This window comes from Notolepis coatsorum (genome assembly GCF_963971535.1).
Source record: "Notolepis coatsorum genome assembly, contig: SCAFFOLD_150, whole genome shotgun sequence".
NCBI classification, from domain to species: Eukaryota; Metazoa; Chordata; class Actinopteri; order Aulopiformes; family Paralepididae; genus Notolepis; species Notolepis coatsorum.
In genome coordinates, this window is record NW_028170110.1 from 301,390 (window position 1) to 325,430 (window position 24,041).

The 24,041-nt window shown below is 44.6% G+C and overlaps 1 protein-coding gene across 1 annotated transcript in view; it reads right to left on the reverse strand.

The window, feature by feature from the left end:
- Window positions 1–24,041, reverse strand: part of ncbp3 (nuclear cap binding subunit 3) — a gene marked incomplete at its 3' end in the record, with an annotated part of 72,713 nt that overhangs the window by 44,316 nt on the left and 4,356 nt on the right. Inside the window, exons 2-7 of the mRNA XM_084339463.1 lie at window positions 21,883–21,948; window positions 19,404–19,509; window positions 15,730–15,855; window positions 5,258–5,398; window positions 3,906–4,084; window positions 3,323–3,431 (exon numbers count right to left, since the gene is read on the reverse strand). Coding sequence (XP_084195589.1) covers window positions 3,323–3,431; window positions 3,906–4,084; window positions 5,258–5,398; window positions 15,730–15,855; window positions 19,404–19,509; window positions 21,883–21,948 — 727 coding nt within the window. The remainder of the gene's footprint in view (window positions 1–3,322; window positions 3,432–3,905; window positions 4,085–5,257; window positions 5,399–15,729; window positions 15,856–19,403; window positions 19,510–21,882; window positions 21,949–24,041) is intronic.

Sequence of the window (24,041 nt, forward strand, 5' to 3'; positions counted from 1 at the left end):
ATTATGTACGGAGCGTCTGTAGTCATCAACACAGTCATTATGTACGGAGCGTCTGTAGTCATCAACACAGTCATTATCTGTAGTCATCAACACGCCTGCCGTGTGAATACTGGGGACACTGATCTGCTTGTGTTGGGACACGGGGGCGGGCTGTAATTATGCAGATTAAGGAATAATTAGTACATTTTCGAAACATTCAAATAGTCTTTAAATTATAAAAAAATCTATGTTTATGTGAATATCAAAATATATTTTCCGGCACCTACACCGTGTAGTGTATCGAGGGGATTATGATCGATTACGTCGTGTTCACTATTCACTAAGTAAAAAACGAAGTTCCTAATGACTACCGAATAGTAATTTTGTGAGCTTTGCCCATCCCCATTAACCAGAGGTGGGACCAAGTCATTGTTTTGCAAGTCTCAAGTCAGTCGCAAGTCTTGGCACTCAAGTCCCGAGTCGAGTCCCAAGTCAAGACTGACAAGTCCCAAGTCGAGTCCCAAGTCCTAACCTTTAAGTTTCGAGTCCTAAACAAGTCATAATACGCGTTTCACCAAAAAGTTTCATCATCAACTTGTTGGCAAAACATAATCTAATTTCTATAAATGTAATAATCCAAGCGCCAACGACGAGAAATCTCGTTATTTAATCGTTATTTCTTTTAGTAGAGATATCCATTCATTTTTCATCCATCCAGCCGCACGTCATCACTGGGACTGGCTCTTGATCTCGAAAAGGGCAACTACCGCCCCCTATCGTCTCCCGGATGGTATTGCACCCATTGGAATGGAGTCGATGGGAATGCATCAGAAAAGAAAACTCCGGGCTACCACATTTTACTTCTGAGGCATGTAACCCGAGACTATTGCATCCACTGAGGGAACTGGAAGAAGCGTCGATTATGTGTTTCGAGGTATAACGTTGGATCAATAAACGCGATCGATATTTGGAATGGCGATCAGGAATTGGATTAATCTTTTTGCAGAACATCTGATGTGAGGTAAGGACTTTATTTTACCAGTATTGGGTTAATCAAGAGTTTTTTTTTCACAGCGTGTCTCCTATGTGTGTATGTGTGTGTGTGTGTGTGTGTGCGTGCGTAACGTTAGCGCCAGGCCGGGCATAGATAATAGATTTTTCAGCTCGCTTCTCTAGCGTGCATAAGTACACACATACTATCGATAATCGAGCGTTTATTTGAAAACGATTCATAAATAGGCCGAAAAATGACAACGTGTTTTGTGTATTCCACTAAAGAGCTATTTTCGCGGATTTTTCTGGAATCACTAGAAATCTTCAAAACTATACTCGTATTCAAAACGGTATAAAACTGGAAATGTACTGATGAAAAAACAATCCGTTTCGTACATGTCGACTGCAAGCAAGTCATTGATAAGCGACGGGCGTATTAGACACATAGCCATAATTTAAGATATAGTTTATGAGTTCACAAAAATGTGCTCGTCCTCTCATTGATTAGAGTGGTGGCATCCAAGCGATAAATCGCGCACCCCCTGCTGGCAACCAATGTGTTAATTAGCATACAGCAGCAGTGTGCGGTTAAGACCAGGGGTCCAGTGCATGTCTGAAAGGGGCTTCTGAATCCTTGGACCACTTTCATTTCCCCTACGTGTGCTTTCCCCTACCGTGAGTGGCAAACCCTAACCATACCCTACCGTGAGTGGCAAACCCTAACCCTTTCCCCTACCGTGAGTGGCAAACCCTAACCATAACCCCTACCGTGAGTGGCAAACCCTAACCCTTTCCCCTACCGTGAGTGGCAAACCCTAACCCCTACCGTGAGTGGCAAAGACTAACCCCTACCGTGAGTGGCAAAGACTAACCCTTTCCTCTACCGTGAGTGGCAAAGCCTAACCCTAACCCCTACCGTGAGTGGCAAACCCTAACCCTTTCCCCTACCGTGAGTGGCAAAGCCTAACCCTTTCCTCTACCGTGAGTGGCAAACCCTAACCCTAACCCCTACCGTGAGTGGCAAACCCTAACCCTTTCCTCTACCGTGAGTGGCAAAGACTAACCCTTTCCTCTACCGTGAGTGGCAAAGACTAACCCTTTCCTCTACCGTGAGTGGCAAAGCCTAACCCTAACCCCTACCGTGAGTGGCAAAGACTAACCCTTTCCTCTACCGTGAGTGGCAAAGACTAACCCTTTCCTCTACCGTGAGTGGCAAAGCCTAACCCTAACCCCTACCGTGAGTGGCAAACCCTAACCCTTTCCTCTACCGTGAGTGGCAAAGACTAACCCTTTCCTCTACCGTGAGTGGCAAACCCTAACCCTTTCCTCTACCGTGAGTGGCAAAGACTAACCCTTTCCTCTACCGTGAGTGGCAAAGACTAACCCTTTCCTCTACCGTGAGTGGCAAAGCCTAACCCTTTCCTCTACCGTGAGTGGCAAACCCTAACCCTAACCCCTACCGTGAGTGGCAAAGCCTAACCCTAACCCCTACCGTGAGTGGCAAACCCTAACCCTTTCCTCTACCGTGAGTGGCAAAGACTAACCCTTTCCTCTACCGTGAGTGGCAAAGCCTAACCCTAACCCCTACCGTGAGTGGCAAACCCTAACCCTTTCCTCTACCGTGAGTGGCAAAGACTAACCCTTTCCTCTACCGTGAGTGGCAAAGACTAACCCTTTCCTCTACCGTGAGTGGCAAAGACTAACCCTTTCCTCTACCGTGAGTGGCAAAGACTAACCCTTTCCTCTACCGTGAGTGGCAAAGACTAACCCTTTCCCCTACCGTGAGTGGCAAAGACTAACCCTTTCCTCTACCGTGAGTGGCAAAGACTAACCCTTTCCTCTACCGTGAGTGGCAAACCCTAACCCCTACCGTGAGTGGCAAAGCCTAACCCTTTCCTCTACCGTGAGTGGCAAACGCTAACCCTAACCCCTACCGTGAGTGGCAAAGCCTAACCCTTTCCCCTACCGTGAGTGGCAAAGCCTAACCCTTTCCCCTACCGTGAGTGGCAAAGACTAACCCTTTCCTCTACCGTGAGTGGCAAACCCTAACCCTAACCCCTACCGTGAGTGGCAAAGCCTAACCCTTTCCTCTACCGTGAGTGGCAAACCCTAACCCTTTCCCCTACCGTGAGTGGCAAAGACTAACCCTTTCCCCTACCGTGAGTGGCAAAGACTAACCCTTTCCTCTACCGTGAGTGGCAAAGCCTAACCCTAACCCCTACCGTGAGTGGCAAAGACTAACCCTTTCCTCTACCGTGAGTGGCAAAGCCTAACCCTAACCCCTACCGTGAGTGGCAAAGACTAACCCTTTCCCCTACCGTGAGTGGCAAAGCCTAACCCTAACCCCTACCGTGAGTGGCAAAGCGCAGGACAAGCTTGTTGCCCTTGAAGGGTTTGACGACGGGCCGCGGGTCGTTCCGTAACAGAGACTCCCGCTCCGCCTCCGACAGACGATCCATCTGGAAGCAACACAACGCAATGCGGTCAGGAAACGTTGGACAGATTCATTTACTAAATTCTCCGATAGTACGGTCGTTATAAAAATCATTTGACCATAAAATACTCTACTCGACTTTGAGTATCACGGCACCAAGTAGTATCACAACAGTGTCACATTAAAGAGAACTATAACATTCAGCAGAAAAAGGCTAATGCCACAAGTTGGCAAGCTAAGCAACTCTTTTATTAGTTTATATTATTATAATCATCATCATCATCATACGATACTAATTATTTCTGTGAGGTCACCATACAAATAACATGGCACAGGACACACATAATACATAGAGACACCAAAGACAAATATTGATGGATATACAAGAGGAAAAAGGTGCATTATTACTGTGTACAGGACAGTGACATGCTTTATGAATCTAGCAGTACAGTAACATGTTCTGGAGAACGTTGCAGACAGGATACACAGCCTCCTCTACCTGGGTGGTGTTCTCAGGTTCCGTTTTCTTCACCGTCTCTCCTTCACTGTCGCTGGTTTTGCCCTCACTCTCCTCGCTGGTCTTTTCCTTTGGAGTTTCTTCTTCACGCTCATCAACCTGACCCTCTTCTTCTTCATCATCGTCGTCGTCGTCGTCATCAGAACCACGGCTCTCACAAACTAAGACAAACCCAATAAAGACCATTAGTTCATATTTCAGGTTAAAAAGGTTTCATTCGGGGACAAACTGTACAACATTCACTCACACACAGTTAGGGGTTAAGTGTCTTGCTCAAGGACATGCTGCCCGGGAATCGAACTGGGAACCTCCGGATTACCAGGCCACTGCTCTACCTCCCGAGCCACTGTCGCCCCCTACTAGGAACTACACTTCATGTTGGAACAAGCCCCAGAGCGTAGGAACTACACTTCATGTTGGAACAAGCCCCAGAACGTAGGAACTACACTTCATGTTGGAACCAGCCCCAGAGCGTAGGAACTACACTTCATGTTGGAACAAGCCCCAGAGCGTAGGAACTACACTTCATGTTGGAACAAGCCCCAGAGCGTAGGAACTACACTTCATGTTGGAACAAGCCCCAGAGCGTAGGAACTACACTTCATGTTGGAACAAGCCCCAGAGCGTAGGAACTACACTTCATGTTGGAACAAGCCCCAGAGCGTAGGAACTACTATTCATGTTGGAACAAGCCCCAGAGCGTAGGAACTACACTTCATGTTGGAACAAGCCCCAGAGCGTAGGAACTACACTTCATGTTGGAACAAGCCCCAGAGCGTAGGAACTACACTTCATGTTGGAACAAGCCCCAGAGCGTAGGAACTACACTTCATGTTGGAACCAGCCCCAGAGCGTAGGAACTACACTTCATGTTGGAACAAGCCCCAGAGCGTAGGAACTACACTTCATGTTGGAACAAGCCCCAGAGCGTAGGAACTACACTTCATGTTGGAACAAGCCCCAGAGCGTAGGAACTACACTTCATGTTGGAACAAGCCCCAGAGCGTAGGAACTACACTTCATGTTGGAACCAGCCCCAGAGCGTAGGAACTACACTTCATGTTGGAACAAGCCCCAGAGCGTAGGAACTACACTTCATGTTGGAACAAGCCCCAGAGCGTAGGAACTACACTTCATGTTGGAACCAGCCCCAGAGCGTAGGAACTACTATTCATGTTGTGATAAACAATAATGTTGTTTATCACAATTATTTCTGTGACAATATATCAAAAGTAGTCATGGTGACGGGCGCAGTAACGTGTATATAATCCATACATTATGGAGCTCTGCAGCTGGACACATGGATGGTTTACACGTCAGGACTAGAGACTCACCCGTCTTCCGCTCCGTGGGCTCGCCAGGCTGCTGGGTGACGTCCTCCGTCTCCACGGCGACCGCCTCGGTGGCGTCGGCCATGCGGCCCATGTTTATCAGAGCCCGGGAGGAAGTGACCTCATCCAGCCACACCACGTTACCTGGGAGACAATCACCACGTCACGTACGTCACTACAGTCAGTGTACGCTACAAAAGGAAGATCCACCCTAAAACGGAGTGCATGCGAGTGCAGAGTCTTGGGACATTTTAATCTGTATGAATATGAACAGACGTCTCCCCGGAACTAGAGAAGAATCTTAATCTGTGGAATCATCAAGAAAGACACTTTGGTAACACCTGAAGCCATTTCAGTGACGACAAACAAGAGTACAGACGGGTGACAAATTAAAGGAAAACCCTGAATAAATGAGTGGAGAAACATAACAAACGCAGATGCTTCCATACAGGTGGACTGCATGATACAATTAAGCATTTTCCTGGCAAGGTTTGAGGCAACTTGCCAAAATGTTTTCTCCCTTTTCTCCAAATGGACAGAGCGGGCAGTGTGTACATTTCAAAATGCCACTTTTCTTTTTTTGCCAAATTCGACCTGCATTCGGTGGGAGGCAGTGTAATATCAGTGTAATATCAGTGTAATATCAGTGTAATATCAGTGTAATATCAGTGTAATATCAAGCCCTGCAGTGCTTGCGGGATTCTAAGTTCAGAGTGTAAGTGCATGGTGCTCAGTTTTGGCAAAATCGTCTCAATGCGTGCGTTCTAATGAATGAAAGAAATGGGTGAAATGAGGCGTTGTGTGTGGGGTCCACCATCGTTTCAATATCAGGTGGGATTTGGAATATTTTCCAATGCATGGAAGCAGACAGTGCCGGTTAGCCTAGGCATTGTCCAACTAACACCTCTCCGAAGGCTAACCGGCCATGTCCGCTTCCATTCATTGTGCTAAGCTAGGCTAACGTGCAGCCAGATAGCTTTCTACTCAACGCACAGAGAGGACACTGGTATCCATCTTCTTGTCTCTCTCTGGAGAAGACCGTAAGCTAATCTCCCCAAAATGTTGGCGTGTTCCTTTAAGACACTTTATGTTGGATTTTCCTTCAACTCATTCCCCGCCAACAACGAGTTTACTCGTTATTGGGCGCCAATCGTTGAACGCCAACGAGTATACTCGTTATTTGATCGTTTTTCCTTTTATTCATTATTCATCCAGGGACCTCTGTGTTACCATAGGGAATGAGTCTGAGGTCGCCAAAGTGCAATACCGGCCGCATCCAGCTAGACGGCGGTATCAAGCACCCTTTGAAACCTTGTATCTTGGCCTGTGTAATGGCCAAATGTCTCCGGTTTCATTTTTCCTTCTCCCGGTTCCATTGAAGCGTGTCAAATATCCCCGATCCATATGTTGTGGTGGATTATGCCGTGGGCCAAATGGACATTGGATGTACAAGATGGCGATCAAACAATTGGAATATTATTTTTGGAATACTCCCGATCACAGGTAAGGACGATCTGACTAAAATTTTAGCTTGATCCTGCAATGCTTTTATACCGATCGGGCTGATAAGCATTTTTAGTGTTCAATACAAATGCCGTTACTGACAATCAAATAATCAGAAACGACCCCCCCATTTACATTTAGTCATTAACTGACTTACATGGATCATCAGGAAGGGCACAACTCTATCAGCTGAGTAACAATATTCATCAAAGTGTTGCGTGTTACAGTGTAGGTTAGTTTATTAGGACAAGTGCATGACAGTAAGGTTAGTTAGGGTTAGTTAGGGTTATATATATATTTTTTTTTTTATTATTTCAGATAATGGTTGAAGAAGTGAGTCTTTAGTCGACGGCGAAAGATTGGACGGGATTCGGCTGTCCTAACTGGGGTGGGTAGTTCATTCCACCATTGTGGGGCAAGGACTGAGAATAGGCCCCCTTTCATGCATTCATGATGGAACATAATACCTATGATATAGATTTGATTTCGGAATAATAGCGCGTACAGGCAAGAAACGGCAACGCCTATAGTGGAATTGCAGTATAGGGCTATAACTCAGCATTTCGGGAATTACCCTAGACCGCTCTAAACCCATACTTATATTCACCACGGTATAAGACGGGAACGTATGGATGGAAAAATGTATTCTTTTTCACATATTGAACGATAGATAGGTGATGTGCCATAGTATTGTATCCATAGCTATAATATAGAATATAGTTATAGCTCTACAAACAAGGTGATGCACTCCTATCTTTTAAAGCGTGGCAGTGCTAGAGCGGGCCCCGACTAATCCCCGGCGGTCAATGAGTTAATTTGACAACAGACTTTATCCAAGTCACTAAAGACAATACCGGTAGTTTGAAATAATCTGACAAGGCAAGTATTCATATTTGGTACATTTAGGGGTGGGCGGACAGTCGGGACAATCGGGTCCATAACTTATACATTAACACAATTGTGGCTCCGTACACGCCCACAATGGACTCTGTACACGCCCACAATGGACTCTGTACACGCCCACAATGGATCTGTACACGCCCACAAGGCTCTGTACACGCCCACAAGGCTCTGTACACGCCCACAATGGACTTGAAATCAAAGAATCAGGATGTGCAGACTTCCAGCTTTAATCGGAGGCTATTTACATCCAAATCAGGTGAACAGTGTAGGAACAGTTTCTACATGTGCACCCTACTTTTTTTTTTTTTTTTTTTTTTTTAATGGACCAAAAGTAATTGAACAAACTAACAATCTATAAATAAAAAGTCACTTTTAATACTTGGCAAATCCTTTGCAGTTGATGACAGCCTGAAGTCTGGAAGCCGTAGACGTCACCAGACACTTGGCTCTCATCCCCGCGGACGCTCTGCCAGGCCTCTACCGCAACAGTCTACAGTTCCTGCTTGTTCTGGGCTCATTTTCCCCTTCAGTTATGTCTTCAGCAAGTAAAACGCATGCTCAATTGGATTCAGGTCAGGTGATTGACTTGGCCATTGCATTCAATTCAACATATTTGCCTTAAAAAAAAAACTTGGTTGCTTTTGCAGTATGTTTCGGGTGGGTCATTCATTGTCCATCTGCACCGTTGCCTTCTGGCCGCCGTTATGACGTCCCACCAAGTAGGACCAACCGCTACGCCAAATCTTTTGTCCCCTCGGCTATCAGACTTTTAAACACAGACGGTAGTCATTTTAAGTAGCCTTTTGCACTTGGTTGTCTGTTTTAACTTTTAACTTTTACTTGCTGGATTGTGTATCACATTGAGTGTTTCTCTTTTTTTTTTTGCCGTACTGTCGTTGAGATGTTTTGTTGTTTGTTTGTCTTTGTTGCTTGTTGGTGAAGCTGCAGATATGAATTGCCGACACGCGGGATCAATAAAGTTGTCTGAATCTGAATCTGAAGCGCCGTCCAATGAGTCCTGAAGCATTTCGGCTGAATATGAGCAGATAATATTGCCTGAAAGTTTCTGAAACACTTCAGAATTCATCCTGCTGCTTTGTTTTTGTCAGCAGTCACTTCACCATTAAATACATGGGAACCAGTTCCATTGGCATTGGCTGTTTCTGAGGCTCACCAATGGTTTACATCTTGCGGTGAACCCTGTGTCGACTCTGGTGAAGTCTTCTTTTGATTGTTGACTTGGACAGATATGCCTACCTCCTCGAGAGTGTTCTTGATCTGGCCAACTGTTGTGAAGGGGTTTTAATTCACCAGACATACATGAGTTTGTTTGGGTTTTTCCGCCTAATGATGGCTTGCTTCACTGATACAGACAGCTCTTTGGACCTCGTATTGAGAGTTGACAACAGATTCCAAATGCAAATACCATCACACTTGAAATGAACTAGTAACTATAAGATTTATTCTTCTTCCTGCTCCTTTTGTCCATGGAATGTTATTTATGATTGTGTAATGAAGAAACTCTGATTGTATGATTCCATGTGGCAAAGAAAAACTCTGAAAAGAAAAACTCTGAACTCATGACCTTTTATCGGCTCCTTGTAAAGGAATAACGCACAGCTGGCCATGGATCAGCCGAGCAGCCAATTGTTCAATTACTTTTGGTCCTGAAGGATCTCGAGGTTTTTCAGTGCATATAATGTAAACTAAATGTATATAATGTAGGTGGATGACAGCACTGCTTATAGCCACCTGAGAGCAACACAGAAGCAGAGAGAGAGAGTGTGTCAGCAGGCAGTGTGTCTCCACGGATAAGGGTTGAAAGTGCAGACAGGCGTTGGACGTTTAGTGTGCGGTAGGAGCTGATTAACAACCTGCAGATGAGGCTGTGCCGTTGTCATCACCAGCTGATAACCACAGCGTTTGTTTGGGGCAAGTTAATATCAACATTGCCCCTGCAATTTGCATACCGCCCCAACAGGTCCACGGAGGACGCCATATCCCATGTGCTGCACACAGCAGCATCACACCTGGACAAGAGGCAGGGGAACTATGTGAGAATGCTATTCATCGACTACAGCTCGGCATTCAATACCATAGTCCCCTCCATACTCATAGCCAAGCTCAGGGACCTGGGCTTGGGCTATGACCTCTGCCAGTGGGTCTTGGACTTCCTGACTGGCAGACCCCAGGTGGTGAGAGCAGGCAACTGCACCTCCTCATCCATCACCCTCAACATAGGGGCCCCCCAGGGCTGTGTTCTGAGTCCCCTCCTCTACTCCCTGTACACACACGACTGTGTGGCTCAGCGGAGTAGCAATACAATCGTCAAATTTGCTGACGACACAGTGGTGGTGGGCCTGATCTCTGCCAACGACGAGAGGGCCTACCTGGAAGAGGTCAAGGTCCTGGCGGGATGGTGCCAGGAAAACAGCCTCTCCCTGAACGTCAGCAAAACAAAGGAGATGATTGTGGACTTCAGGAGGTCGGGGGTCAAGGACTACAGCCCCCTCAGCATCGACGGGGCACCGGTTGAGAGAGTCAACAGCTTCAAGTACCTCGGAGCCTACATATCCGAGGACTTGACATGGACCACACACATTAACAGTGTGGTGAAGAAGGCACGACAACGCCTCTACTTCCTCAGGCGCCTAAGGAAGTTCCAAGTCAGCCAGAAGATCCTTAAGAACTTCTACTCATGTACAATAGAGAGCATCTTGACCGGCAACATCACCTCCTGGTTTGGGAATAGCACTGCAAAAGACCGAAGCAGACTACAAAGAGTGACACGTGCAGCCGAACGCACAATTGGAGGGGGGCTCCCCACCCTCCAGAACATTTACTACAAGCGTTGCAAGGGCAAGGCTAAGAGAATCATTAAAGACTCCAGTCACCCGAACAACTGCCTCTTTGAACTGCTGCGGTCAGGCAAGCGATACCGGAGTCTCAAGGCGAGCACAGAAAGACTCAGAAGTAGCTTCTATCCCCAGGCCATCAGGCTGCTAAACGAACAATGAATGAACACTACACAACAACAACCACCAAACGCACATAGCACACACATACTCACTTTAAACAAACACACTGTAGCACCCACTCCACACACTTTATAGCACACACCCACTTTAAACAAACACACTGTAGCACCCACTCCCCACACTTTATATTTATGGATGAAGGATTGCACTACAACTCGTACACCTTACTGTAAATTGTACCTAAAATTGTACCTCATCCCATTTCTGCTTTGCACTAGATAGTACTGTACATTAGTACACTGCATAGTATTGTGTATTGTATATTATATGGTAACTCAGAACATTGTACATATGTCTATACCGAACACTGTGACCTCATTTTCTTCTTCTAAATTCATGCTATATTATGTTATTATGTTATTTGATACTATCTTGTCTAGCACAGTCTCTGGAGCGTAACAGTAAGAAGCATTTTGTATGAAAGTATTCTGTACTTCTGTATGACAACTATTAAAGAACTTGAACTTGTTTCTGTAGTGATCTGGGTCAAATAGCTGTGGTCAAAGACAGCGCGTCACATAGGAACGAGGAGAGGGGCGGGCCCGTCATTTGCTATGCCGAGATGATAATGATGATTATAATAATGAGTTTTCTTCCGCATGCGAGTTAGAACAGGACGCAAGGCTGATACGAGCAGACGTGGAGAGAGACTAGAGCCTCCCCCCCCCCCCCCCCCCCCCCATGCCTCTAGCTTCGGCTAACAAAGAAGGGTTTTGGCTAACGACGAGGCCTCAACCACCATTGGACTAACAGAAGCAGCTAGCAGAAAGGACGATAGAATAATGAATTTATTTTGTTCCATCAAAGACTTTTCAAGGACAATATGAAATGGGTAACATCTGAGGCTTTTGTTTATGTAATAAACAACAATTCCAAGAAAGGTACTACGCTGTCCAGTGTCGAATTCTTAGGTTTACGGATTGCATTAAAGGGGAATGACAAAGATTATACAGCCAGTATGAGAAGACGTCAAAGAGATAAACACAATGCAGAACTACACAAGCCAACAGATGAAGAGGCGATACTGGCTGATCGAAATCTAAACAGTCCCTTAAAAAAGGGGAGGCGGCACATATAGAAATTGAAATTCCTACACCAGATCAAATGAAAGCTGAAACTATGCACTTAAAGCACATCTTTAAATGCATTGTTTCATCTCAAATCCAAGAGAGGGAGAATGGCTTACAGCAGACTTTAGAGTATTTCAGCTAATGAAGTGAAATATCTTATTATTATCATCAACTATCCAGTTCGATTTTAAAGAGTTAACAGATGATGGACGAGGCATCTTTCTTTCAAACTAATTATTCTTCATCGTTTGCATCAGCAAGGCGCCTGAACATTTATTAATATTAGAGCTGGGCATAGATTACATTTTTTAATCTAGATTAATCTACCTGCAATCCTGGAATTAATCTAGGATTTCTTTTGGCTAAAAAAAAATTAAAAAAAAAGTCTTACCGAAGGCATTCAAAATAGGTGTGTTCTACCCAAATAATGACCAGAGGAGGAGATTTATCCTCCTCTTCATCTGAGGAGTCACTAGCTGTTCTATCTCCTTGTTCAACAGCATGATCATGTCTCTTCTTTTTGTAATTTCCAGTGTTTCTTTTAAAACCAGATTTATCGTAATTTTCTGTGCCCTTCCTTTGATGCCATTAACATTGTTACACTGATATTGACAGCTCTCTCCAGTGTCAAATCACTCCGTCAGTAGTTTCTTCTGTGCACCTTCATTTCTTAATCCACAAACAAACCTGTCTCTCAATGTGTCTTTTAGTGAATCTCTGAATTCACAATGCTGCCGACTGGTTGCTCACACACAGACTGCTGCAGAAGCAGGTTTCTCAACAAATTCAGTGCAAGCTCAGTGTAACAGTTCCATGAATGAATGAATGAAAACGTTATTTAACAGATTGCAGAATGGGTACAATACAGTACGGCTCAATACATACAATTGTTAAGGGGATGCAGACCAGAGAAAGACGTTTGTCTTGTTTACATCAGGGTCCCCCATTTTCATTTCATATTGCTCCACATTGTCATTAGCCCCTTTCGTGACTGTGATGCACCGAGTGAATCCACAGTCACTTGCTCCTCAATAGGAAACCAACCTAGATTTACCCTGAAGGACTGGTTCTGGCCGAACCGTTCGTTATACAAGTATCACAGATAAATTACAAAGGTACTCACAGTTGCACAAGGGTTTCGGACAGAGATACGGGATGGTGCGCATGCGCTGTGATCACCCAACGGCGGAAATAATGCCGTTTTGAGCAGTTTATAAAAATTATTTAAAATGATTATTAGCAACGCAGAGCTTTCAAACCATCCCGTATCTCTGTCTGAAACCCTCGTGCAACTGTGATCGCCTTTGAAACGTCTCTGTGATTCTTGTATAACGAACGGCTCGGCCAGAACCAGTCCTTCAGGGTAAATCTAGGTTGGTTTCCTATTGAGGAGCAAGTGACTGTGGATTCACTCCGTGCATCACAGTCACGAAAGGGGCTACATTGTCATCAAACGGTCCAATATTTCCAATAACCCAAGCCATTTCTGTTGTAAACACTCACGATAGTCCAGTCGATCCTTCCTTTAGTGTGTAAAGTGGATTTCCTCCTCTTGTAGATGTTTCCAAGTGCCGCCCGTATCAACGTGAGCTAACATGCTAACTCGCTAACGTTAATAATGTAAACAAAAATTTTCGCAACGGACTTCTTTCTTGCATTGCGCAGATTCAGACGTCCTCATCGCTGAATTGTGTTATATCCTGAGGACTTCTTAACCTCACCTGTATAACCTGGGTTGGTGGTTCGAATCCCGCTCAAGCCCATGTCCATCCCACTGCCGTTGTGTCCTTGGGCAAGACACTTAACCTACTTGCCTCGTATGAATGTGTATGCATGTGAATGAATGTTGGTGGTGGTCGGAGGGGCCGTAGGCGATGATTATTCGCCACGCTTCCGGGAGTCTGCCTCAGGGCAGCTCTGGCTGCAATTGTAGCTTACCACCACCGGGATGACTGTGTATGAACGAATAATGGACTCTGTGAAGCGCTCTGAGTCAGAGAAGAGCGCTATATAAATCCAATCCATTATTATTATTTATTATTATAACAATGATTACCGGACCACTACTTTAGTTTAACACATTATTCTGACTACAGCTCCGGTAGTGCAATCACTTCCTGGTACCACAGCTGGGAACTACGGCAAGTATTTAAGGACAATACAGACCCAACGTTGAGAAAAAGATTAACAGCGTCAATTATATTATCGCGCAATACTAGTCTCGCGTTAACGCAGCACGTTAACGCCGTTAACTGCCCAGCTCTAATTAATATCAATTTTGAATTCGATCGCGCCATTACGGTTCGATCAGTTAACAATTTGCCAGTTTCGACCAATTCGATATTTGGAAGAAACAAAAGTGATAGCCCTGATAGATAAGGGGTTCTCCACATTTGGTTCCACTTGTGGCTTCTACAAAACAGAAATATGCCTAATTTGCTACCCGCCAGCCTGGTCAAGCATGACAGAAAGTTGAACTATGACAACAAAGAATGACTTTTATTTGACCTTTTCAGGCTATTTAACTTGATTAATAATTGCAGGGGAGCCATGAACTTCAGATATTAATTATTTCACAAGTAGAGCTGCCGCGATAACCGCATTACCGCGGTATCGCTGTTGCATCACGCCCACCGCAGAGTTGGGCTGAATACCGCATCACCGCTGATTTTTTTTTATAATAATAAAGTAGCGCCCAGACGTTGGACTTGCGGCTCTGCAGATATACCCTACTCGGTTCCAAGCGACCCTATTGGGTAGAAGTGGTACCAGAAAAGTCATGTGAAACATTGCAGACCACTGATTGGTCAGAAGAGAGACGCGTCACACATTGGTGTCTCTGAACAAAAACAGAAAGCCGCCATCTTTACTGCCTCGCTAAGGATGTATTTCATTCAGGATTTGTTTGCGACAGCACCAAGTGTAATAAACAGAAAAGGATGGATTCACTGTGTATTCGGCCTCATTTATTGATGAAACAAAACCGACATCAACCCAATTTACCACAGAGCGGAAAGTTTAGTGTCACAACAAGATCGCTGATGTGTTAAGTTTGTTGTTATTAGCCTAATACTAACGTCAGCAGATATACACGAGAGGTAACGTTAAACCCGGGTTGCTTGGTAGAATAGACACAATGAGGTAACGTTAGCTTTAGCACAATAGACACAACGAGAGTCTGGTTAATGTTGTTATTGATTGATTGAAACGGTGTTAAACTCTGGCTTGCTGCAAGCCCTCGGACATGCCCACGGAGCTTTCAGTGTACACAAGCGGCCCCGCCTGCATCCCCACACGGAGACAAACAGAGTTTTTTTTTTTTTTGTGCGCACTGTGCGGTAATAACCGCGGCGGTAGGAAATATTTCGCAAATTTGTGCGGTAAGGAAAATATCAATACCGCGGCAGCTCTATTCACAAGACAAAATAATGTGCATCAAAGATTATAATTCATATATGATAAAGGATTAATGCAACCCCTCAAACTCATCTCGTGACACTCGGAAAATGTGTAATGGTGTGTATCCGAGTGATGGGTGAATAAAGTGAGGATGGATGTGGCGCCACCCGTGGGCCAGTTTAATAAAGTGAGGATGGATGTGGCGCCACCCGTGGGCCAGTTTAATAAAGTGAGGGTGGATGTGGCGCCACCCGTGGGCCAGTTTAATAAAGTGAGGATGGATGTGGCGCCACCCGTGGGCCAGTTTAATAAAGTGAGGATGGATGTGGCGCCACCCGTGGGCCAGTTTAATAATCTGGTAAATACCAGCTGCTATAGAAGATGCATCATTCCCAAGTTTTTGCCAAAACTGGACAAATGGTGTAGAGATATCGCAGTAAGTTCCATGACCCTTGTGCTCACAAGATCCAATCAAAACCCACGGTAAATCGATGGACGTGCACCTGAAAACAAGGTTGATATATGCTGTGTGTGTGTGTGTGTGTGTGTGTGTTCTACTCACAAGTGGCATCATCAATCCATTCAATGTGTGCAGGGGGGTATTCCTTGAAATACCCAAACACATCCTGGGTGCTCATTTCATTTACACCCGTCACATGAAGAGCCTCCAGGCGCGCGTCAGCGATAGCTAAGGTGGAGTGTGTGAGAGAGAGAGAGAGAGAGAGAGAGAGAGAGATTAAGCCTAATTAATAAAGCAAGGTAGACGCATTATTTGTACAGTGTCAAAATCTCAAAGCAATCAGGCCTTTTTGTCGTCAGGTAAAAGCCATCCATTTCTGTGACGCACACAAAATACAATCACATTTTGGGAGGATCAACTCTGCGTTGTATTTATGTATTTAGATTTGAACAACACAAAAAATATATACATTTACAACTAGAAAATGAGGCCTTGCATGGAATGTTCGTGTCGTTGCTCTTTCTTCCAGTGTGGCTGCCAGTAACCATGGTAACCACCTTCAAAAAGGAAATAATGCCTCATTTCTGTGGAGCAGGTAAAACACTGGAACAGCATGATATTACTGTTCTACTGTGACTTGTTTAACACTTTGAGTGCCAGCAGGGGGCGCACGTGGTTGGCTCGGGATTCCAACACTTTATTCAATGAGAGAGCGAGCACATTTTGCGAAAGCATAAACTATATCTTAAATTATGGCTATGTGTCTAATACGCCCGTTGCTTATCAATGACTTGTTTGCAGTCAACATTGTCGAAACGGATTTTTTTTTTTAATCGGTTAATTTCCGTTTTTATACCATTTTGAAAAACGCTCGTTTTTTGAAACGTCCAAAAAATAAATCTGCAGGAATCGGGCTTTACTGTAATACACAAAACACTAGGGGTGGGGGGGGGGGGGAATCGATACGTAGTAGTATCGCGATACTTTGCGTGGCGATACTGTATCGATACAGGGACGCCAAGTATCGATATTTAATTATTCATAATAATTTATAAGGAAGTTGCATTGTTCATTTCAATACCTGTAATACTACAGTAGTCCACACACACACATGTGCATTCAGTTAAGTTGGAATATGACTGTAATACAAACAGTTCAGTTTGTCAGGTACATGCAACACAGATTACAGTGTTGACATCTGTCTGCTTGAGAAAATACCATGTTCTGCTATAAAAAATTATTGAAGTGAGATGAACAGACTGAACTTTATTTTATTAGATAACACATGTTGACAAAGTTTTACTTTGCAGTTGAAAAAAGGTAATACATTTAATGTGATAAAAAAAAAAGTTAAAAAAAATTCTTAATAGTCAGCGTATCGTGATATATTTAGTATCGCGATACTATCGCGATCGTGACGCAAGTATCGCGATAGTATCGTATCGTGAGGTCTCTGGCGATTCCCACCCCTACAAAACACGTTGTCATTTTTCGGCCTAAGATCCAGTAATGAGACACCAAATTATAGTTTTCTATTGATATATTTATCATACGTCAATACATCATAGCAACCCCTCATTTTGCACATAGCAACCATGGTCTCTCCCATTACCATGTAGAAAACAATGGTTGCCCAGTTACAGGCAGCCATGTTGGAAGACAGATAAGGCCTCTTATTCTACCGTCCCACCCTGGGATGTACCCGTCTTCAGCAGACCCTAACCTAACCCTAACCTAACCCACCCTGGGATGTACCCGTCTTCAGCAGACCCTAAACCTAACCTAACCTAACCTAACCCACCCTGGGATGTACCCGTCTTCAGCAGACCCTAACCTAAACCTAACCTAACCCACCCTGGGATGTACCCGTCTTCAGCAGACCCTAACCTAACCTAACCCACCCTGGGATGTACCCGTCTTCAGCAGACCCTAACCTAACCTAACCCACCCTGGGATGTACCCGTCTTCAGCAGACCCTAACCTAACCTAACCTAACCCACCCTGGGATGTACCCGTCTTCAGCAGACCCTAACCTAACCTAACCCACCCTGGGATGTACCCGTCTTCAGCAGACCCTAACCTAACCTAACCTAACCCACCCTGGGATGTACCTGTCTTCAGCAGACCCTAACCTAAACCTAACCTAACCCACCCTGGGATGTACCCGTCTTCAGCAGACCCTAACCTAACCTAACCTAACCCACCCTGGGATGTACCCGTCTTCAGCAGACCCTAACCTAACCTAACCTAACCCACCCTGGGATGTACCTGTCTTCAGCAGACCCTAACCTAACCTAACCTAACCCACCCTGGGATGTACCCGTCTTCAGCAGACCCTAACCTAACCTAACCCACCCTGGGATGTACCCGTCTTCAGCAGACCCTAACCTAACCTAACCCACCCTGGGATGTACCCGTCTTCAGCAGACCCTAACCCACCCTGGGATGTACCTGTCTTCAGCAGACCCTAACCTAACCTAACCCACCCTGGGATGTACCTGTCTTCAGCAGACCCTAACCTAACCTAACCCACCCTGGGATGTACCCGTCTTCAGCAGACCCTAACCTAACCTAACCCACCCTGGGATGTACCCGTCTTCAGCAGACCCTAACCTAACCTAACCCACCCTGGGATGTACCCGTCTTCAGCAGACCCTAACCTAACCTAACCCACCCTGGGATGTACCTGTCTTCAGCAGACCCTAACCTAACCTAACCCACCCTGGGATGTACCCGTCTTCAGCAGACCCTAAACCTAACCTAACCCACCCTGGGATGTACCCGTCTTCAGCAGACCCTAAACCTAACCTAACCCACCCTGGGATGTACCCGTCTTCAGCAGACCCTAACCTAACCTAACCTAACCCACCCTGGGATGTACCCGTCTTCAGCAGACCCTAAACCTAACCTAACCCACCTGGGATGTACCCGTCTTCAGCAGACCCTAACCTAACCTAACCCACCCTGGGATGTACCTGTCTTCAGCAGACCCTAACCTAACCCTAACCTAACCCACCCTGGGATGTACCCGTCTTCAGCAGACCCTAAACCTAACCTAACCCACCCTGGGATGTACCCGTCTTCAGCAGACCCTAAACCTAACCTAACCCACCCTGGGATGTACCCGTCTTCAGCAGACCCTAACCTAACCTAACCCACCCTGGGATGTACCCGTCTTCAGCAGACCCTAAACCTAACCCACCCTGGGATGTACCCGTCTTCAGCAGACCCTAACCTAACCTAACCCACCCTGGGATGTACCCGTCTTCAGCAGACCCTAACCTAAACCTAACCTAACCCACCCTGGGATGTACCCGTCTTCAGCAGACCCTAACCTAAACCTAACCCATCCTGGGATGTACCTGTCTTCAGCAGACCCTAACCTAACCCACCCTGGGATGTACCCGTCTTCAGCAGACCCTAACCCACCCTGGGATGTACCCGTCTTCAGCAGACCCTAACCTAACCTAACCCACCCTGGGATGTACCTGTCTTCAGCAGACCCTAACCTAACCTAACCCACCCTGGGATGTACCTGTCTTCAGCAGACCCTAACCTAACCTAACCCACCCTGGGATGTACCTGTCTTCAGCAGACCCTAACCTAACCTAACCCACCCTGGGATGTACCTGTCTTCAGCAGACCCTAACCTAACCCTAACCTAACCCACCCTGGGATGTACCTGTCTTCAGCAGACCCTAACCTAACCTAACCCACCCTGGGATGTACCCGTCTTCAGCAGACCCTAACCTAACCTAACCCACCCTGGGATGTACCTGTCTTCAGCAGCTCTGTATCCAAGACCACACTCCTCTGAGCCAGGTGAACCTCAGCGCGGAGATGAAAGCGCTTTGCTCTCTCCTCTTTCTTCTCAATCGCCTCCTGATAAAAACACACACACAGCACGTTAACACAGAAACGCATACCCATGCATGCACACAATCCAGATGGGGTTATATTATACAATATCAGACCAGGTTACCAAGGTTTGTGATTCACTATTGGAGGATGAAGGGAGGCCGCCTTGTTAATCGGGTAATCTTCGACTAAGGAAATTGATAGTCGACTAACAAGTCATAGGAAGTGGTCGATTAACCCCTTAAGCCTGACGGGCCCTGTACCGGGCCGAGATTTATTTCACGTGATAGATTAATAGTCCGTATTAATTAATGTTGCATTTCTTTTTCAAATGTAGCCAATACCCTAACCCTGTCAAAACAGCAGTCAAAGTGTATATTTTCAGCACTACGTTTGTTTACCAATGATTTTAAGTGTTATTAGTGAAATTTAATTAATAGTAGGCCTAGACTACTGAGCAAGCTAAATCATAGGTTAGGTTGCTAAAATGTAACAATCAATTACCTTTTCATAAATTCAAAAACCACTCAAGAGTCATGCTCAAAGAAAAATATTGTTTGGTTCCTGTTGGTTGTCAGTTAAGGCCATGGGTAGGTAGGGAATTTATTTTATTATTTTTTATTTTATTTCTTCCCACGGCAACTATGGATAGGGAATTTATTTAATTAAAATGTTCACGACAACATGGATGCATGTACTCTGCCAGCATGTTTAATATCCATAATACTAAAGGTTTGACTAAGATTTATTTGAAACTTTATTGTAAAAAAAAAAAATATATTATATATACGGAATATATATTTTTTAACTTTTTAAAACTCATAAAATAAATTGGGTTGCACCTAAATCGGCAGGGTCGGTCGGCAACCGGAACCCATCCTGAAATCACCGCTAGATTATCGTTATGTCTCCTCATGCAAGAATCACACACACACACACACACACACACACACACACACACACACGCACACGGGAGAAAGAAATATCAGATCAACGCAAGATTGGATATATAGTGTTCTTACCTCGTCTCTGATGTAATGCAAAAAACATAATCCAATTATCTGATCGCCATTTGAAGTAGTGGTCGCGGGAGTCCGTGCCACGTTATTCGGCATTGCATATGAACGAAGGGTTGGGGCAGCCTCGTTGATGTGTGGTGGTGACCGCTTGTCCTGCCGGAGTATTTAAACGCCACCCACGCGGCTCAGCTCAGCCCAGAAAATAAAATACATGGTTTCTAATGGAGTGCAATAGCGGCCACAAGGCGTTGGGGGGCGGTATTGACCGTCTGCAATCTCAAGACACTCAGAACAGCATGCACAAGGTGGCTCGATGAATTATGAAGATGGCAATAGCGAATAAAAGAAGTACAGAGACAAAAAAACGCAGATCTACGTCAACGGCACTCAACCGTCGGGGCCACAGAAACGTAGTAGTACGTGAACGGCACGGGAAGAGTTAAAACGTTATTCCAAGGCACGCCTCGTCATAGCCACAGGTGGAAGGCAGGCCACTGTATCCCATTTTGGAGAAAGGGTGTCCCGTCAGTCGACATATCTGCGCAGTCGATAAAGACGTGGCTCTCCTAGAGCCATATGGAATCCGCGATCACGGAATCGCGGACGGAATCGCGGAATTGAGCAATAAAAATGGAATCAACTATAAAAAAATAAAAAATAAAAAAAATTGTACAGCACTTTGTTCAACTTTGTCAGTGCTGTAAAGTTTAAACCTTTTTAAATCTTAGACAAACAAAACACTTTGCTTTCATGAAATATTGTAAGCCGTCATTTGAGGCTTTATAAAAGCAGCACAATGAACACAAATCTGTCAGTGCCGAGTCCGACCTCGTCTTAAATAACAAACAGCATTGCTTGTTGTAGTTAACAAAGAGAGGCAGAGTTGATTTTGCTAAAATATATATAATTTTTTTATTTTATTTTTAATAATAGAATTTTATTTTCATATTCGAATCCCATGCCCATCGAACGAGGCTTCAAAGCTTCGAAGTATTTAAGACGGCCCTATTAAATGGACTGTTATATCTTATTAAATTGTGGACATTTATTCATTCCCACTTATTAGACACTATTTCTGATGGTAAAATGAGTGTACAAAGCAAAATACAGAATTCTGAAATATTAAAACGGAAAAAACTGAATTTGGAAAAAAAATAAAATGGAATTTGGAAAGAAATTTAACGGATTTCATATGTGGCTCTAGGCGGCTCTCCCCCCATGGCACTGGTGTGTAGCTGGTGTGTAGCAGCTTGTGCTGAGTGTGACTGTGTGTAGCAGCTTGTGCTGAGTGTGACTGTGTGTAGCTGGTGTGTAGCTTGTTGGTGTGTAGCTGGTGTGTAGCAGCTTGTGTATCTTGCTGGTGTGTAGCAGCTCGTACCTTTGAGTTGACATCAATTCCAGTGATGAATGTTCCAGCTTTGTTCTCATAGCGCCGGCTTGTGTCCTGAAACACAACGACAGAGCTCCTTGTTAGTAGTAGGGATGGGTACCGAATTCGGTACTTTTGAGGTACCGAACCGAAACACGTCGGTACTACCGAGTATCGAATCAAGTGAGAAACCAAAAAAAAAAAAAAAAAAAAATTTATGTCAACGTTCACACGCACATATGCTTACCTAGGATTTGACTTGATTCAACAACAAAGCAGTCGGAGCAATGACAAGCCGAAAACTGTCGAAATTGTAGTTATTTGAAGTTTGGATTTTTCTTTTTACGACTGAGGTAGGTAAATTAAATTTCTTGAGACTAAAGTACCGAAAAAAGGTACCGTTGGGTACCGGTATCGATTCACAGGTACCGGTACCGGTATCGGTTCAAATGTGAAAGGTACCCATCCCTAGTTCGTAGAGATATTATTTGTATGGGGCTAGGGAGGCACTGTAAGCTGCTAAAGCGTTACATATTTACAGAGCAGCACACACACACACATCACAGGCATGGCTCTGACCAACACTGCCTGCCTATGTAAGTACAATTATTTATTAGATGGTTCATGACATCGCAGAGCCTCCCGTATGTTCTGCGTTTCCAGGAAACCCGTCTAAATATATGCCATCTAATATTTTTTATATTTGTTGTTTATTTCTCTTCAATATGTAAGTGTGTATTTATTTGTACAAGGTCAGGTACAATGACAATAACTACTAACCTTCGTATTGATTGATTGATTGATTGAAGACTTTATTTAACAGATTGCAGAATGGGTACAGTACAGTACAGCTCAATACACACAATTGTTAAGGGGATGCAGACCAGAGAAAGACTTTCGTCTTGTTTACATCCGGGTCCCCCATTTTCAATTCATCAGGACAGACAACATACAGATATATATCATATTTATGACACAGATATACAATACAGATATACAGCCTCCCGTAGGTGCTCTTTGAGAGCGGTTTTGAAAGTGGGTAGTGATTCACATTCCTTTACAGCTTTGGGTAGGGCGTTCCACATTGATGTGGCATAATTGCACAGGGTATCTGCAGGTTTAGCCCAGTCAGATTTAAGGCTTTTTAAGACTTTTTAATGCCACTCAGAATTAAATTTAATACCAATTTCACAATAACAAAATGGCAAAAATCATGCAACGACACCAATTAGTTTAAGTTTAGGGACACGTTGGTCCAAAGATGTTTATTAAAAAATAACTTGGAAACTTAAAAATCTTGAACTTAAAGGAGTAACTGGATTGGATGATAGGGGTGGACGGTATGGTCTAAAATTTATATCACGGTATAATTTGAAGCATAGACGGTAACGGTATATATCACGGTATCATCGTTTTTGATAAAAAAAAAAATTTTATTTTATATAATTTTTTTTTTTTTTTTTATAAAATATATATATTATATAATTAGACTTGTACTTGTATTATCTGCGAGACATCGCCACCACGCAACAAGCTCCACTGTCTGTGTGTACTCTAGTAGCCTCCAGCTACGGCCAGGTTTCCCCGGAGCTGCACCTGGACCTATACTCAGTAGCCTCGAGCAGAGCTACGGCCAGGATTCTCCGGCGCTGCACCTGGACCCTATTATATTGGAATAACGTTAGCAAGCCCTCAGCTCGAATACGCATCGAATCAGTGTTATAAGACATTGATATCAGGAGCTATCCGGCTAAGCCGGATATATAACGTTAATACAACGCCTCAGTGAATTATTTAGTTCAATGGGACATTTCGTTTTGAACGGTGAACTAACTCGCGTTAACGTGAGCTAACGGCTAACAGGTAGCACACACACGTCTCTCTCTACTAGACTTTGTGGAGCGTTTGTTGATGTCAGGAGCTATCGGTAGCTGGCCGACTAGATACCGTTCGGTTAGACAATGCCTCATCATGTATTAAACTAAAAGTGAATAGTTGACTGGGTCATTTTGTAACGGTAGCTAAGCTAACGTTAGCTCAGGGAGACGCCGCCGACAGCTGAGCTCCCGTGTCCCGTCCCACTAGACTACTAGACCCGTGTTTACATGCGTGCGGTAGGGGCTGGCACGCCCACTGCGCGAAGCCTCCTAAATAACTTTTTCCAGTTC